The sequence below is a fragment of the Paroedura picta genome, chromosome 8 (assembly GCF_049243985.1).
Source record: "Paroedura picta isolate Pp20150507F chromosome 8, Ppicta_v3.0, whole genome shotgun sequence".
NCBI lineage: Eukaryota > Metazoa > Chordata > Lepidosauria > Squamata > Gekkonidae > Paroedura > Paroedura picta.
This window is the reverse complement of record NC_135376.1, coordinates 44,786,818-44,803,302: the sequence shown is the minus strand read 5'-3', so window position 1 is coordinate 44,803,302 and position 16,485 is coordinate 44,786,818. Positions and strand designations below refer to the sequence as shown.

At 41.9% G+C, this 16,485-nt stretch overlaps 1 protein-coding gene across 11 annotated transcripts in view; it reads left to right on the top strand.

The window, feature by feature from the left end:
* BTRC (beta-transducin repeat containing E3 ubiquitin protein ligase) overlaps positions 1-16,485 on the top strand; it is a 138,643-nt gene that overhangs the window by 60,408 nt on the left and 61,750 nt on the right. For 8 of the 11 annotated variants that reach the window (XM_077349496.1, XM_077349497.1, XM_077349500.1 and 5 more), the window contains one exon: positions 9,052-9,141. The exons of the other annotated variants lie outside the window; for them this stretch is intronic. In XM_077349496.1, the coding sequence (XP_077205611.1) occupies positions 9,052-9,141 (90 nt within the window). The remainder of the gene's footprint in view (positions 1-9,051; positions 9,142-16,485) is intronic. 11 annotated transcript variants of the gene reach the window in all.

Below are 16,485 nucleotides of genomic sequence, written 5' to 3'. Positions count from 1 at the left end.
TACTACTGCTGAGGTTTCTTGAAGCCTGAAGAATATTTCAGGGGTTTCTCAACGGTCAAAAATGCTGAGAAAGGCTGAGTTACATGAAGAAGGAACAAAATGAGGGGCGGGGAGGGGGGGAGAAGGAGAATAGACAAATGTAGTAATTATAGGTTTATTTATTTTTTAATATTTAGATTGTTAAGTAAAAAATTAAAAAGTTAAAAACTATTCCTTTGTATTCAGCTACTTTATTTTTGGCTGACAACCTCAGCTATTGTGAGAATACCAAGATTTTCCTTCTTGCTAAATATCAAGAAACTGTTTGCTGTCTTTTCCTGGTAACCCATATATGACAGATCAGCGCTCATGATGACCCACCAGTACTTCAAATACAGTGTAACTAATAGTCAGTTTACCATTGCTTTTTCTTACATAGGTGCCATGTTAGAAAAAAAAGTAGGTAATGAAGGGCAGCATCAGTGTATATTCAAGCTATAGGAGTATAGGCTAGGGAACTACTGTAAGTTTCATCCACCTTATGTGTGTACACATGGCAGATGCACAGTCCTACTTGTTATGCATTACAAAGTAAACACCTTTTTCTAATGGAGACACATTTTCCAGTGTTGATGTACCATATGGTGGCCTTTATTTTTGACCACTTCCAATTTCTCTTGTATTGAAGATGTTAGTAGACAAACTTATTTAAATCTTTATACAGCTCAGAGGAACATATATGATTCAGTAAGCAGAGTATTCTATGAAGAAAGGTTTAGGATAAAAATTGGGGTCTTATTGATTTGAGTGAAGTCTGAGAAAACCATGATAAAGGGACAAAGTTTTTGGCAACTATGTTTAAGCTAACAAACGAATTTTCTCAGTGCTAAGTTATAAATTAATTTTAATAGGCTGATCCAGATGGTCCATTTGGAAAATGGATAGCTTGATCTGTTGAAAATTAAACTAAATTTATCTCTCTCATACTTCAAGCTGAAGATTGTGTGAGAAGAGTACCGATTAAGTCCAGCAAATACAGATGGACCAGCAGGTCACACATGGGATTAATCTGATTCATTTTAAAAATAAATGTGTGAATTATCGAATCTGGCTCCTGGTTTGAGACCTGCTCCGTGCATGTGTGTAGCCTTTCTCAAAGAGACTTTGAAATGCTTCAGTGCCTTTTTAACCTGTGTGTTTCCATTTTAAATTCAAGGGCCTTGCCAAAAGACAATAATTAGTTTTTAGAACCCATCATTTAGCACTGAACCGAATGGTAGGTTGATTAGGTCAGGCATTGGTAATGTTAAGGGCTGCGTCTCCATTTCTGAAGAACTGGGGCTTAGTAGCTTTGAAAAAGAAGGGGAAGCTCCCCAGGGACCTTTGAGCCTTTTGGCTTTTCGGTGTATTATACAGAGCCATGAATGAAGATTTGTAAATTTATTGCAGTGCCATCTGGACTTCCCCCACCCCCAACCCAAACTTTCTGCAGGAACCATATTATTGTTGGTTTGTAGTTGTCTATTGTGGTGGTCACTCACCAGGAGCCTGCCCTGATACTCCAGAGGAAAGGGATGAATAGTAAGGGTCAGCAGGCATAGGTCACAGGGCAGCTGTCTGGGTCTGCCCTGAACTTGATTGCCCTACTGTCTCTTTTAAAAGATTGGCACAATGCAGGTTGTTTAAAGAAAGCCTCTCCATTTGCTTAAATGGAGTAATAATGATGTGCCTTTTTGCTGTCAAGGCTTGTCCTGTGGGGTAGAGAGGAGGCTCTGTGGAGAGGAAAGCCTGTCAAAAGATGCCATGTGGGGAAGTGCTGAGGACAGCAGGATTGCAGTGACATGTGTTGTTGATCATGCCTCTCTGTAATGCCTTCACATTAGATAGAGATTAGACAGAGGCAACCATCGCCATCTCAGTTCTCCACCCCCACCATAGAACTGTTTCTTTTCCCACTTTCCTCTTTCAGCAGTTCCTCATGGAATTCTATCGCTGACATGTGTTGAGATTACTGGGGGAAGAGGAGGTTCAGGGTCCTAACCTTAGGATACTTAAGTATAAGCAGTCTATAATGAGGAAAAGACAGAATGAGAGAGGCTTCTGTTTCTGAACTCCTGTGGTAATTTCTATATGAATTAATTCAATTGTATTAATTACATTTCTTCAGCAACCTTGGCAAAAAAGAAAATGCTACTAGAAAGTTCAAAGGAATGCCATTTTTTCTGCATGGCATAACTCTGAACTGTGGAGTAGCTGTTAGAAGGTGAAGGAAGCGTCAGAACTAAAATTATGGGGGGGGGGGATTTCAATCAGTGTTTAATAGTAGGAAAAACAGGCTCAGCAGAGGAACTAAAGTAAGCATCTCAAATATAATATTGGGGGGGGGCTTTCCTGTTAAAAATTACAATTCTTTGGAACTTCTTTAGTTTTATACCAACGATCTTGTGATACCTTGAACACTAGATGTGCAGAAAACGACTGCTCAGCAGAGATGTCACACAGCATAAAAATCCACTGTTTTTTCCCCTCTCCCTGTTTTAATGCTAATCGGGTCTGTCAGATGCGCTGCATTTCTACATCCCTCTGTAATGGAGTAAATTGCAAAAATTGTCTGTTCTCCTGGCCTTTTGTTTCCATGTCCACTTACAGCCCAGTGAACGTGGGTAGTGATAAATAAAGCTCTGAACAGGACTCTCAACTCTTTGAAAACAGCATGTTGCCTTCTCCCCAGTTATATTTCTTTAAGTGTTTATGTGTATGCTGAATTCTTTTCTCTTGTGTGTGGCTGGAACCCTGGGGCTTCAGAGCCATGAGAGAGGCCAAGAAGCTAACAAAGTGGTTGTCCCCTTGTTAGCTTGTTCCTTTCTTTCTTTCTTTCTTTTTTTTTAAAGCACAAGATGAAACCCATCTGGCTTAGGGCATTACATTTTCCTCCCCCATGCACCTCTATAGATGGAGCGCTTCACCTGCGGTGAGGGTTTACATTGATTGGGGAGGGTGCAGTAATTCAAGTCCGGCCATCCACTTCAGTGATACTTTGCAGTCTTTAAAGGTGCTGACCCACTGAGTTAAACTGTCAAGGGGAGGATTAAGAAAAAGGAGCTCCATCCCAGGAGGTAACAGCTGCCAGGTTTTCAACACCTTGCACACTGCTGGAGAAATGTCACCAATTGTCAATGGGAAGAAAAATGACTGACTTGTCTGCCATCTTCCCTTTTAATGACTAGCCTTATAAAATGAAGGATTTAAGCCTCTGAATGTTGGCAATTACAAGGCAAGCTGTCATTGGGAGGGAGAAAATCCAAAGCATTTTAAGTAGGTGCTTTCAGAGAAGTCCCTGGAGCAAGGGCGCCGTAGCCCAAGTGGCGAGGGTGACCTTTAAATGAGGAGGCACCGAAGTAAAAGTGTGCTGCTGCCACACACAGTAGCTTTTCTGTTTCAAAAAAGAGTCAGATTCATAAGCCAGTGAACTGAGAGAAAACATACTGTATTTCTGCTCTTTGGAGGACAATTTGTTTTCAAGCAGCTACCAGATGGCTAAATACCACGACATTTCTCTTTTGTTTTGGGGTTTGTTTGGTGTGCATTTTTTTGTTGTTTCAGGTTTTGTTTTACAGGCAATTCAATTCTCCTTCCTTTTGTCGATGTTGCTTCACTGAATAACTTGGGGAGAGGGGCGACACTGAGGACAGAGACTGGAGTTGCCCCCTTTTTCTTGCTTTGATGAATAAAAGCAAAACCAAAATCTTAAACCTCAGAATGGGCTGAGTATTCCCTCCCCCCTCCCAGTTTGTTTTTTCTTTCTTTTTTTAGGTTAGTCATTTTAATTGTACTGAGTAATTAGAAGGTACATACAGCCAAGGGAGCATTGTTATAGAAATTGCTCAGGAAAACCCATTCCCTCGCTACTATTGCCATGTGTTAAGACAATTCTTCCCTCTAGTGGCAACATTAGGGACTCTGGCTCCACAGTAGGCAAGGTGTAATTGCAATATGACAAACTGAGCTTCTGGGACATTTCTGTAAACTTTTTCAGTTTTGGTTTGGCGAGCCTATATTTTGTCTTTCCGCCTTCCTGCAGAGCTCTTTCTCTCTCTCCTCACAAGTGTTCTGAGTTATGGAGCCTAGAAATTTAGCCTTAAATATAGAAATAATAAACACAGTGGATTCTGGGTAATGTTTTGCAGCTTGACTTAATTTCCACCCTCCTCCTTTAATTACCTATTTATAAAAACGCTTTTAAATTTGCAGGGATTATTTAATACTTTGAGAAGAAGCACCTCATTGGAAATAAATAAATAAATTGCCTTTTTTAAAAGTAGTCTGTATGAAAGACCTTAAGGGTAATTAATGGAAGTCTCCTATGACCACATAAATGAGATGAAAGCGGTCTCTCTGAATCTGCAGGAGTGATTTGTTTATATAACTTTCCACTTCTGCTGAATTCTTCAGAGCCTCATAACTATTTTCTTACGGTTCAGCAATTGGTGCTTTGCTACAAAAGCCCTTGTTTGAACAATGAAAAAAAGAGTTTAATAATCTTGTCTCTGGAAATGACTTGAAGGCTGCATTACTGTATTTTTGTTGCGTTTTTATTACATTGTTATCTTCCGCTGATAAATCATGTAATTATTGACCGGTGGGAAAAAATGTTATTGAATACTTTGGTTGCTGCATCTATTAAAAAGTGGTCTTTGGCTCAGAGAGAAGGACGCTCCAGACAAATTGCCAAAGAAATTGCTTTCCATTTAAATGCCATAGAGTTGCTGAAAGGATCCTCTATTTTAGATGGAAAGCTAGGAGACCTGGGGGCATTTAAACAGTGCGCTAACCATTAGACCTATCATGTTGCCATTTTGTGCACATTGTGCCATGTTGGGTTTGTCACGCAGGAGCTGCAGCCAATCCTAGCTCTCCAAATAAGCTTGTATGATGCATATTTTCAAATGCCTACTTGTTATATGTATGCTTTTATTTTATATGTACATCCAAAAAACTGATGTGTGAAGAGGCACTTTTGAAGCTTGTGGGTCAAAGACCGCTTATGCACTGGAGGTTTCATGCTGGGCTGCAGGCTGGAGTTTTAGTCGTGGCAGGTTGCCCCACCTCTTCCTGCACTCACAAAGGGGAGCATTTGGCCCGGTGCGCCTCATCCGCCCCCGATTTGTGTTCCTGCATGGGAGCTGGGACAGTGAAGTTCCCAGTGTGTAAACGGTCAAATGTAGGCAGAACTATTAATAATTTATATGAAATTATGGAATCTAGATGGTGATTAAACAACCTGTTTATTCTAGCTTAAAAACTCCACAGTTTATCTAGTTCATATGATTGCTGAGAAAAAGTTCAAAGTATATTAATAGTTTACGCAAGATTCAAGTCCAAATGAATCATTCTGTGCTTCAAAAGCTTTCTTGTCTTATATGTGTTCCTTATACCCTAGCTCTTGGTGTTTTGTTCCTCCATCTCTGCAACAGTATTCTGAAATCAGCAAAAATCAAACAGAACAAATCCCTTGGCATGATCACGTATTATGTAATTTTTTACCAATTGCACAAATTGGGTAATTTTGAATAATGGTTCAGACACTTTTTTTTTTTAAGCAGCAGCATAGTAGTATGCAGGTATTTAAAATGCTTGCCTGGGTATGGAGGCAGCTTTGCACTACTCTGTTACTTTTACTGTGTTCTTGCTCCTGACATGATTTGAGCTAGCTGGAGGTTTGTAGATATTTTTTCCATTAGTGTGCTTGTTGCTATAGGCTGCTTAACGCTCATCGCAAACAGCTTTTGCAAGGTTAAAGGAATGCACCTTGGTAACAAGTTTGTGTCATTTTAAATATATACCTTCCAGTAAATAAGGAGGAGCCTAGCAATCAATCCCTTTTAGTGTGTTATATGTTTCACCTGACAACTAAACCCTCTATTGATTAGCCATTACTTTGTTAGATAATCCTGTGTCATTGAAGCCTCTGTAAAAATTAAACTCCTTAAAATGTTTTACCCTAGCAGCAGTGTGAAAATTGAAAACTTGTTCAGAATTACAGCCAGCTTTCACCAAAAGGGTAGTTTTCAACAAACTGGTTTATGCTTGCATTATTTATACGCAGTATAAAACAGTATTAAAGGACTCCAATGCAAAGCTATCATCCTGTAGCACAGAATCTGGCTGCCATTTCAAGCTGCCTTCCCTTAGTGATCTGGGGATGAGGTGTTTGCCCATTTCATACTTGTGAGCTAGAAGCAGAAATTCTTCATGTTCCAGAAATGGAGTTTAGACTTCTGATTGTCCTAAAGAAGCTGTTTGGCTTACTTTAATATATATATATATATATACACACACACACACATATACATATACATATACATATACATATACATATACATATACATATACATATATATACACACACACACACATATATATATATATATGGCGGGTTATGAGATTAATCCCCAATTACAATAAAACCCCCAATAAAATCTCATTAAAATAACATACAACAATATATAATATAATACATGGAAGTAAAGACAGCTGTTATCACACAATGGCCGACTGCCAGCCGGGCGTCAAGGGGGACAATGCCTGCTGGTCACCAGTGTTGCTCAGTATGGTGATGGATATTCCTCAGGGAGATCCCTCTGATCATTTTACTGCACTGACCTCAACCATAAACCTGGTGGAAGAGCTCTGTCTTACAGGCCCTGTGGAACTCCACAAGCTCCCACAGGGCCTGTAGCTCTTCCAGGAACTCATTCCACCAGGGCCAAAAAGGCCCTGGCCCTGGTTGAGGCCAAGTGAGCTTCCCTGGGACTGGGAATGATCAACAACTTGGTACCACAGAGCACAAGGCTCTGTATAGGGCGACAGGCGGTCCCTCAGATATATCTGTCCCAGACCATGAAGGGCCTTAAAGGTCAAAACTGAAACCTTGAACCGAATCTTGGCTGCAACTGGCAGTCAATGCAGCTGCCTCGGCACAGTCTAGATATGGGTTCTTCAAGATGTCCCAGTGCATTTTGCACCAGCTGCAATTTCCAGGTCAGGGACAAGGGCAGGTTCATGTAGAGCGAGTTACAGAAATCATGCCTGGAGATGACCATGGCTAGGTGTTCAGAGGACAGATAGGGCGCTAGTAGCCTAGACTGTTGGAAAAATGCCTGGCAGGCTACTTTCTTGACCTGTGCCTCCATAGTTAGTGAGGCATCCAAGGTCACAGCCAAGGTTTCTGGCTTGGGACACGATGGTCATTTGCATCCCGGCCTGGACAGGCAGACACACTGCCTGAGCCACCCCCTTCCTTAAATAGAAGATATTTAATTAAAAAGTAATAAAACACAATAAAAATACCTTTATAAACTTCTGTTAGTGTTCCTATGTCTGAAGCACATTGCCTATAGATGTATCCATTTGCCTTAGGGGAGCTCGTTGCAGGAGGGGGCCAACTTGGATGTTGTTTACTGTTGGCCCCAACCAAATGCCTGGTGGAAGAGCTCCATTTTGCAAGCCTTTCGAAACTGTGCCAGCTCTTTCAGGAGCGCATTTCGCCAGATGGGAGTCAGGACTGAAAAGGTCCTGGCCATGGTTGAAGCCAAACTTACCTCTTGGGGGCCAAGTATCACCAGCCTGTTCAAATTGGCTGAGTGCAAAGTCCTTTGGGGTATAGTAAGTCAGGAGATTCTTTAGGTATGTGGGTCCAGTCTGCAAATGGCCTTGAAGGTTAAGGCCAGAACCTTGAGCCTGATTTGGAATTCAACTGGGAGCCAATGCAGCTGCATCAGGACAGGTTTCATGTACACGTTGCAACATAATGCAGTCTTAATATAAAAACAAGAATCCTCTTCTCTTCAGAAACATTCAAACAGATTTAATCAGTTAATTGATTGAAAGTCGAATTATTAATCAAGCAAGATTTCTCTAATGGGTTGACAGCTCTGTTTTTTCTTAATTTCACTGTTTGCATAACTGACAAGGAATTTCATGTGGAAATAAGTTTTGTGTGAGAGCCCGTTTGGTGTAGTGGTTAGGTGTGCAGACTTCTAATCTGGCAAGCTGGGTTCGATTCTACGCTCCCCCAAATGCAGCCAGCTGGGTGACCTTGGTCTCGCCCCAGCATTGATAAAGGTGTTCTGACCGAGCAGTAATATCAGGGCTCTCTCAGCCTCACTCACCTCATAGTGTGTCTGTTGTAGGGAGAGGAAAGGGAAGGTGATTGTAAGCCGCTTTAAAACTCCTTTGGGTAGAGAAAAGCAGCGTATAAAAACCAACTCCTCTTCTTCTTCTTCTTCTTCTTCTTCTTCTTCTTCTTCTTCTTCTTCTTCTTCTTCTTCTTCTTCTTCTTCTTCTTCTTCTTCTTCTTCTTTCTAAGAAGTGCAAGTAACAGTAAGCTGCAATACCAAACACGTGGTTGTGTGTTGCCATTATTTCTGTAACACCAAGTCACTTTAGACACTAGGGCACATATTTTGGCAGTTGGGGTGCCTTGTCCCTACTGGGTTCAAGTGTCAAGAACAGAGGTAGTAAAACAGACTTCTTTGCATCAGAAATCTCTGTTACAGAGCAATTTAATTGGAGTTCCTCAAATATCTCATTCTCAAAGTCTTCCCTGTCATGTAAGAAGATCATAGTCTGACGAAGGGTGCTTGCACTTGAAAGCTCACGCCCTGAATAAATCTTTGTTGGTCTTAAAGGTGCTACTGGACTCTGATTTTATTGTGCTGTTTCAGACCAACATTTGAATCAAAGTCTTCCAGTTTTGTTTTTACATTTGAGCTTTTCTAAATCTCTACCGGTGACATTCCCCCGTCTTTCTTCTCCTATAGATCTCCAGTCTATCATGGTGCTTCTTGATTAAAGAATACAAATCACTTTAAAGGGGATGGGAGGGGGGAGGTGAGAGAGAAGCACATTGCGCACAATACATCTGTATGGCTATGCAATGCAAACTATTTTCAGGTTTGTTTGTTTGTTTAGCGGTGGTACATGAATGCAATTAGTTGGACTAAGTATGTGGAAATCCATTTGTGCAAACAGTGTTTTCTTATCCAAAGCTACTCTTCTCTCTCCTTCCAGACGTACAATAGCTGTGCCAGGCTGTGCTTAAACCAAGAAGCAGTATGTTTAGGGGGCACTGCTATGAAGACTGAAAATTGTGTGGCCAAAGTAAGTAAAGCTACAACTTAAGCTCCTTGCACTGTGTTCTGCCTTGCATGTAGAGGTATTATTATGGACAGATTCAAGTTAACCTAGAGAAACCCATAGCATCCACTGGAGCTCTCAATAATTAAACCTACAGTTTTTCTGTTATTCCCATAGCTTCCCACTTTTTTCTTACGATGCTTCTCCTGCATGTAGTTTCCAAAGTGCTTTTTAAATTTCTGGGGTCAATATGTTGAAAAGCTTAGAAACAAAACAGCAAGTTAAAAAGCCCCATTTTGGTTTTCAAATAGCATATCTTGTAGGCCTATTGAGCAGAATAAATGCCTCATATCTGCTAAATGTGGCCTAGTAATGACCATGTTAATGTGTAAAATATTGCAGGGGCCTTATAGCTGCTGTAATGTTTTCTGATGCTCCAATGCCTGAGCAAGTTGTGCCTGCGTGCTTTAACCAGAACACAAACACTAAAATAGGTATTTGGGCTTTTGGGCCAGCAGCCTACTTTTGTTGAACTGTAGCCCCCTGCTTTCCAGGCAGTGACCTAAGCTAAGCGAGTAACATGCCTCTGTGACACTCTCATGCCCCCTCTGCTGGTCAGTGTCTGGAGTGTAGTTTTGGGGAAGGATGTCAGTGCAGTATTGAGGCTTTGCCAGCTTAAAGGGGGGGGGGGAGATGCCAAAGAAGCTTCGGATTTGAAAACAGCACTTCTCAAGGGATAGAAAATTGGGTATGTTCCCTTTTACACAGCCACATCAAAAAAGACATTCTCGGGGAAATGGGCATCCTGTCTTGACTTTCCCCGCAGCTAAATATAACTCTATAAAACAAGAACTGTGTCTGAGGGATTGTGAATGACTGGAAAACATTCCAGCCACGGTGCAGTGTGTATAAAAGGAATATGTTTAGCCTTGCTTAAGCTTCATGTTTCCATTGGAAGGAAGTTCAGGATAGCCCTGCAGGACAGATCAGTACACACAGCCATCTGTTAGCAAAACCAGCTGGCACTTTTGCTGTTTCTCTCCTCCTCTTTCCCCCACAACAAAATGCTACCTCACTTATCATGACTTTCCTGATAGCCACATTTTCCGTAGACTGCACACTAAATCAATATAGGCATCATATCTGTTCTGCCTTTCTTTGGCTAAACTTTGGCAAAAAGTACTTTATGGCTGCGGGGTAGACAACAATACTATGGGGATTTCTCCCTCACTTTTGTGCCTGTTGCACAAAATGAGTGTGTATGCTGGTACTCCATTAATGACTGTTGTCAGCGTGGGCAAAATACTGGTGGGCTTCGTCAGGAAGCCTGCTCACCCCAAACTGAAGAAAACTCTCTAAAACTGTATTGTCGTATGGCAAAATACAGGCTAAGATATCTGCAGTGCTGCAACAAAGGGTCAAGCTTAAGTGGAGCTGTACTCCTTGTATAACAGTATGTTTCTTTAGGGGTGCTGCATTGCTTGAGTGCTGAGGACTTGTTACAGCTTCCAAGCTGCAGTTAGGCTTACTGGCATGTAAAGTAGAATTGTTAGACCAACTGCAATAGAAGTGGAGAAGAGTCAGCCTTCAGTTCATTGTGTTGTAGTCATCAGTGGAACAGCGAAGATGCTTGCAGATGTAGTCAGAATTTGAACTCTTAACATTGAGTCAAAGGGAAGTGGAAACCTCTGGGTGTCTGAGAAATATGGATCCAGACTGTGGAAGATGGGGGAGTTCTTTGAATGTTTAAATGCCACCTTCAAGTTCAAATGATACTCCATGTGCTATTCTCTCTGAGCACCATAAATTTAATTCCTTGCTGTTTTGTTTCTGTATAAATAGGGGGTTTCTTAATTGTCCCATTCTTTGAAAACACATTGGAGTTCTTACTTTGCATTTTTCTCCCTGAGTTTATGAAATAGTTTGACAGAATTTTCCCGGTATATAGCAGCTCCAAAGATAAGCTTTTGTTCTATTCGTAGCTCGTTGGTTTGACCAGAACTTACATGTGGCTGGCAGGAAAACAGGAGGGAGATGCACTGCTAAAAGTAGTTTGTAGCACCTTTAATTAAAGGTGTGCCCTCAAAATGGTTGCCCACAAAAATTAGAACTCTCTTAATTTCCCTTGGGATCTTGACAAACATCAGTGAGAAGAAAGCCAGAGACAAAAAATTAGGTAATGAATCCTGGTCTCAGATAAGAGGCATGTTCCTTCCAAACCCTGCTCCTCCAGGGTGTTTATTCTTGAGCAAGTTTTGCATATTTATAGGTTGGTAGGGGTTTCTGTTAGAGTGTGTGTGTGTGTGTGTGTGTGCATGCGTACAGTACTTTATATAGGAAGTGCATATTTCCCTAGATAGTGAATATAGCCCAACTGTGTCAGTGATTCAAAAGCTTTCTGCTTTGACATAAGAATTTACTTTCTCTGTCATGTACTTTGAAAGTAAATCACTTTGCACAATTACCACCAGGATGGCAGCCATGAATATATACATAGAAATATAATTCACAGGGAAATGCATTCTGCTATGTAAAATTTTCTGGGAGTAAACTGAGCCTTCAGGATCTTGTAGAGGAAAATCTTCTAACAAGCATCTCTGGGCCTTTTGCAAAAATGGAAATGCAAAACTCACCCTGTGAAATAAATTTTCAGAAACAATGTAGTTTTGTGCCACTCATTGTTGCAGGAAGATTTTATTGGGAATAGAATAGTCCTATGGCTGCTAAAGGTAAAGGTATCCCCTGTGCAAGCCCTGAGTCATGTCTGACCCTTGGGGTGGTGCCCTCTAGCGTTTTCTTGGCAGACTCAATACAGGGTGGTTTGCCATTTCCTTCCCCAGTCATTATGGCCACTAAGCTGGGTACTTATTTTACCCACCTCAGAAGGGTGGAAGGCTGAGTCAACCTTGAGCCGGCTGCTGGGATTGAACTCCCAGCCTCACGGGCAGAGCTTTCAGACTGCATGTCTCCTGCCTTACCACTCTGCACCACAAGAGGCTCTATACATGGTCATATCACCTGATAAATGTTTAAGATTTTTTAAAAATATATATTAAATATTAATTAATTCCTTCCCAAGGATTGGGAAACCCTTCCTGGACCTTCAAGAAACCCCAAGATTGTACAAAACCCTGGTTGAGAAAGCCTGACCTAACCATTCCAAGCCTCATGTTCAGAGCTTCAGATAGCATGTTGGCTGCCTTACCACCTTGCCCCACAAGAGGCTCTTGTCCTGTGGCTGTTAAGAACCAGCTAATTCTGGTGAAAGAGATTTTAAAAACTTCAAAGAGAGTGTGCTAATTTCTAACAATCAACTTGCATTGGCCAGAAATCTTTCCACTTCTGTCTGTTGCAAGATTCTACATTAAAATAGCACAAGGGATCCTAGCCAGTGCGATGTTTCTTGGTGATTGTGGTATCTTAACTGGCCAGGAACATGGTATGTAGCTAATGCAGTGCTTTTTGAATTGTGGGGGCTCAAATCTCCTGGAAGGAGCAGCCGAGATCCAGGAGAGGTACCCTCCCAAGGCAAGTAGAAACTGTCTTCTGCAGCCAAGGCTGGGTGACCTCCCCACTTCCCATCACAACTTAATTTGGGAAGTGTTGCCTTTTTGTTTCATTGATGTTCCCTTGGATGTGGTTGAAGGGCACAGGTCTTGTTCCATTCCTCTTTGTAACCCCTTAGTTGGTCCAAAGTACACAAACAGGTTTCACATTCTGTTTTATTGATTTACTTTATGTATATTCTGTCTTTGTTCCCAATGGAGACCTTCTCCTCTCCTCCATTTTATCCTCAGGACAACCCTGTGATGGTTAGGTTAGGCTAAGAGTGCGTGATTGGCCCAAAGAAACTTCAGCAACCTTCTGTGGAGGTGGGGATTTCATCCTGGGCCTCCCGGATCTTAGTCCAGCACTATAACCACTTTACCACATTAACCTTACTGGATTCAAGGATCTCTGCAGGTTTTGCTGTGGACAGATGACCAAGCCTGAGAAGACTTGTAAGGGAGCATTTAGAAAGGAGGCTCAGGTTTGAACAGTTAAGGCACACTGTGCTCAAACTTTGAACCTTCAGACTTAAGACCATGGGGTATAAGTTTATTGTCTGTCTCTTCCACTGCTGTCCCTGTCTCCAGAGTCCTATTGGCAAGCTTTCCTTGCACATAAGAATAATTTCTGTATTCAGTGATATTGTTCACAACTCTGAATCTGCTAGGGTCTGTAGTTTGCCCACATTCGTTTTACCTTTGTAGGAATGGATGACGAGACAGCTAGGCCCTGCCGTCCAGGAATGGTTGCATTTCTTTCAATCATCAGAAAGGCCAAAGCTGAGAGTGAGCTAAGATTGGCCAGGGAAGCCCATTGTAACAAGAAAAGATTTTTCAGTTACATGAGGAGCAAACGTAAAGTAAAGGAGGCAATAGGCCCGCTGTTGGGTGCGGATGGACAAACTCTAACGAAAGATGCAGAGAAAGCAGAAAGGCTTAGTGCCTATTTTACATCTGTTTTTTCCCACAGGTCAAAGTGTTTAGGCACATCTAGAGATGGCTGTAGCCAAAGGATAGTGTCTGGGTGGCAGGTTAACATAGATAGAGAGGTGGTCGAGAGGCATTTAGCTGCACTGGATGAGTTCAAATCCCCTGGTCCAGATGAAATGCACCCGAGAGTACTTAAAGAACTTTCCAGAGAACTTGCACAGCCCTTGTCCATCATCTTCGGAACCTCTTTAAGGACTGGAGATGTCCCGGAGGACTGGAAAAGAGCAAACGTTATTCCGATCTTCAAAAAAGGGAGGAAGGATGACCCGGGAAACTACAGACCAGTGAGTCTGACCTCTGTTGTGGGGAAGATAATGGAGCAGATATTAAAGGGAGCGATCTGCAAACATCTGGAGGACAATTTGGTGATCCAAGGAAGTCAGCATGGATTTGTCTCCAACAGGTCCTGCCAGACCAACCTAGTTTCCTTTTTTGACCAAGTAACAGGTTTGCTGGATCGGGGAAATTTGGTTGATGTCATTTACTTGGATTTTAGTAAAGCTTTTGACAAGGTTCCCCATGATGTTCTGATAGATAAGTTGAAGGACTGCAATCTGGATTTTCAGATCGTTAGGTGGATAGGGAATTGGTTAGAGAACCGCACTCAAAGAGTTGTTGTCAATGGTGTTTCATCAGACTGGAGAGAGGTGAGTAGCGGGGTACCTCAGGGTTCGGTGCTCGGCCCGGTACTTTTTAACATATTTATTAATGATCTAGATGAGGGGGTGGAGGGACTACTCATCAAGTTTGCAGATGACACCAAATTGGGAGGACTGGCAAATACTCCGGAAGATAGAGACAGAGTTCAACGAGATCTGAACACAATGGAAAAATGGGCAAATGAGAACAAGATGCAATTTAATAAAGATAAGTGTAAAGTTCTGCATCTGGGTCAGAAAAATGAAAAGCATGCCTACTGGATGGGGGATACGCTTCTAGGTAGCACTGTGTGTGAACGAGACCTTGGGGTACTTGTGGATTGTAAACTAAACATGAGCAGGCAGTGTGATGCAGCGGTAAAAAAGGCAAATGCCATTTTGGGCTGTATCAACAGAGCCATCACATCAAAATCACAAGATGTCATAGTCCCATTGTATACGGCACTGGTCAGACCACACCTGGAGTACTGTGTGCAGTTCTGGAGGCCTCACTTCAAGAAGGACATCGATAAAATTGAAAGGGTACAGAGGAGAGCGACGAAGATGATCTGGGGCCAAGGGACCAAGCCCTATGAAGATAGGTTGAGGGACTTGGGAATGTTCAGCCTGGAGAAAAGGAGGTTGAGAGGGGACATGATAGCCCTCTTTAAGTATTTGAAAGGTTGTCACTTGGAGGAGGGCAGGATGCTGTTTCTGCTGGCTGCAGAGGAAAGGACACGCAGTAATGGGTTTAAACTTCAAGTACAACGATATAGGCTAGATATCAGGAAAAAGTTTTTCTCAGTCAGAGTAGTTCAGCAGTGGAATAGGCTGCCTAAGGAGGTGGTGAGCTCCCCCTCACTGGCAGTCTTCAAGCAAAGGTTGGATACACACTTTTCTTGGATGCTTTAGGATGCTTAGGGCTAATCCTGCGTTGAGCAGGGGGTTGGACTAGATGGCCTGTATGGCCCCTTCCAACTCTATGATTCTATGATTCTATTCTATGATTCTATTCTTTCATGGTGGTGATGCACTCTTCTCAGTGCTGATGTATGAACTCTGGTGCTAGATTCCAGTCTCTTACCCGTCCCCTTATTGCCATAGGCAATGTAAAGTGTCTTTGAGGGAAAGTGCATATCTGTTAAATGGAAGTAAAAGGCATTAAATAATGAAGAAGTGGTATGAGGTTTAGTTAATATTCATAGTGTTCTGCCTACATAAAGCATAATTAAAGCGCTCAATGTTAAGCTTTTCTACAGTGGCTAAAATGTGAGTTTGAGGATCTGAGGCCCTAATTTGGAATATTTTACATTTTTGTGCTCTGTTCTGTTGCCCCTGCCCCTTCCACCCACTTGTCAGAGTTATTTGCAGAGGGACTGAAGGAAGAATGTGCAAGTCCACCCCCCTTCCTTCCTCCTTCCCACATTCTCCAGATTTTGATAGAAGACTTGGTTTATTTATTTCCAAAATTATATCCGCAGGAAACAAGCCGTTTAAATTCAGATTATGCTGAATCAAAATGGTACTGGTATGAGAAGCAACGTGCTGTTTTATGAGCATGGAGTCCCTTTTCTCATAACTGATTGATAGTAAATATTTTCCTGAAGAGTTATTGCCAGCCATGAACAGTGCAACTGTTTCACTGTGTTTTTTTTTCCTGTGGTACTTGCTGTACCAGCCATTGTCTGTAATTAAGATCTACAATTCACAATGCAGACGTTTGCACTTCCTCTGGGTCTGAGCTATTTATAAGGTATTTCAGCTGTTCAGAGTTTCTTTTGAGTGTTAAACTACATGTTAACAGGCATCTTTAGTCTCCCAGATGCACAGATTGTATATCATTCTCCTTTATTTTTACCCCCTTCCATCTTGGAAGCTGCTTTACGTGTCGGATTTATCATGAATTAAATAAGTTCATAAGGGCTTTTTCCCCCCTTGCAGCCTCTGGAAACCCCACAATTAATCAAATCCTATGCCCTCCAACAGTCAGTTTTCATCCAAAGACCTCTTAAATGCTCTACCAATATAAAGCTACTCATGACATTAGCTGAAATAACAGATGGGAAAGCAAAAAGATGGGCATGCTGAAACTGTCCAGACTGGGAATGGAAACCAGGTCTTAGGAATTCTGTGTGCTTGCCCCCTTGCTTGCCATGCAGGATCTTGTCCAGCATTCTGTTTCCCACAGTGAC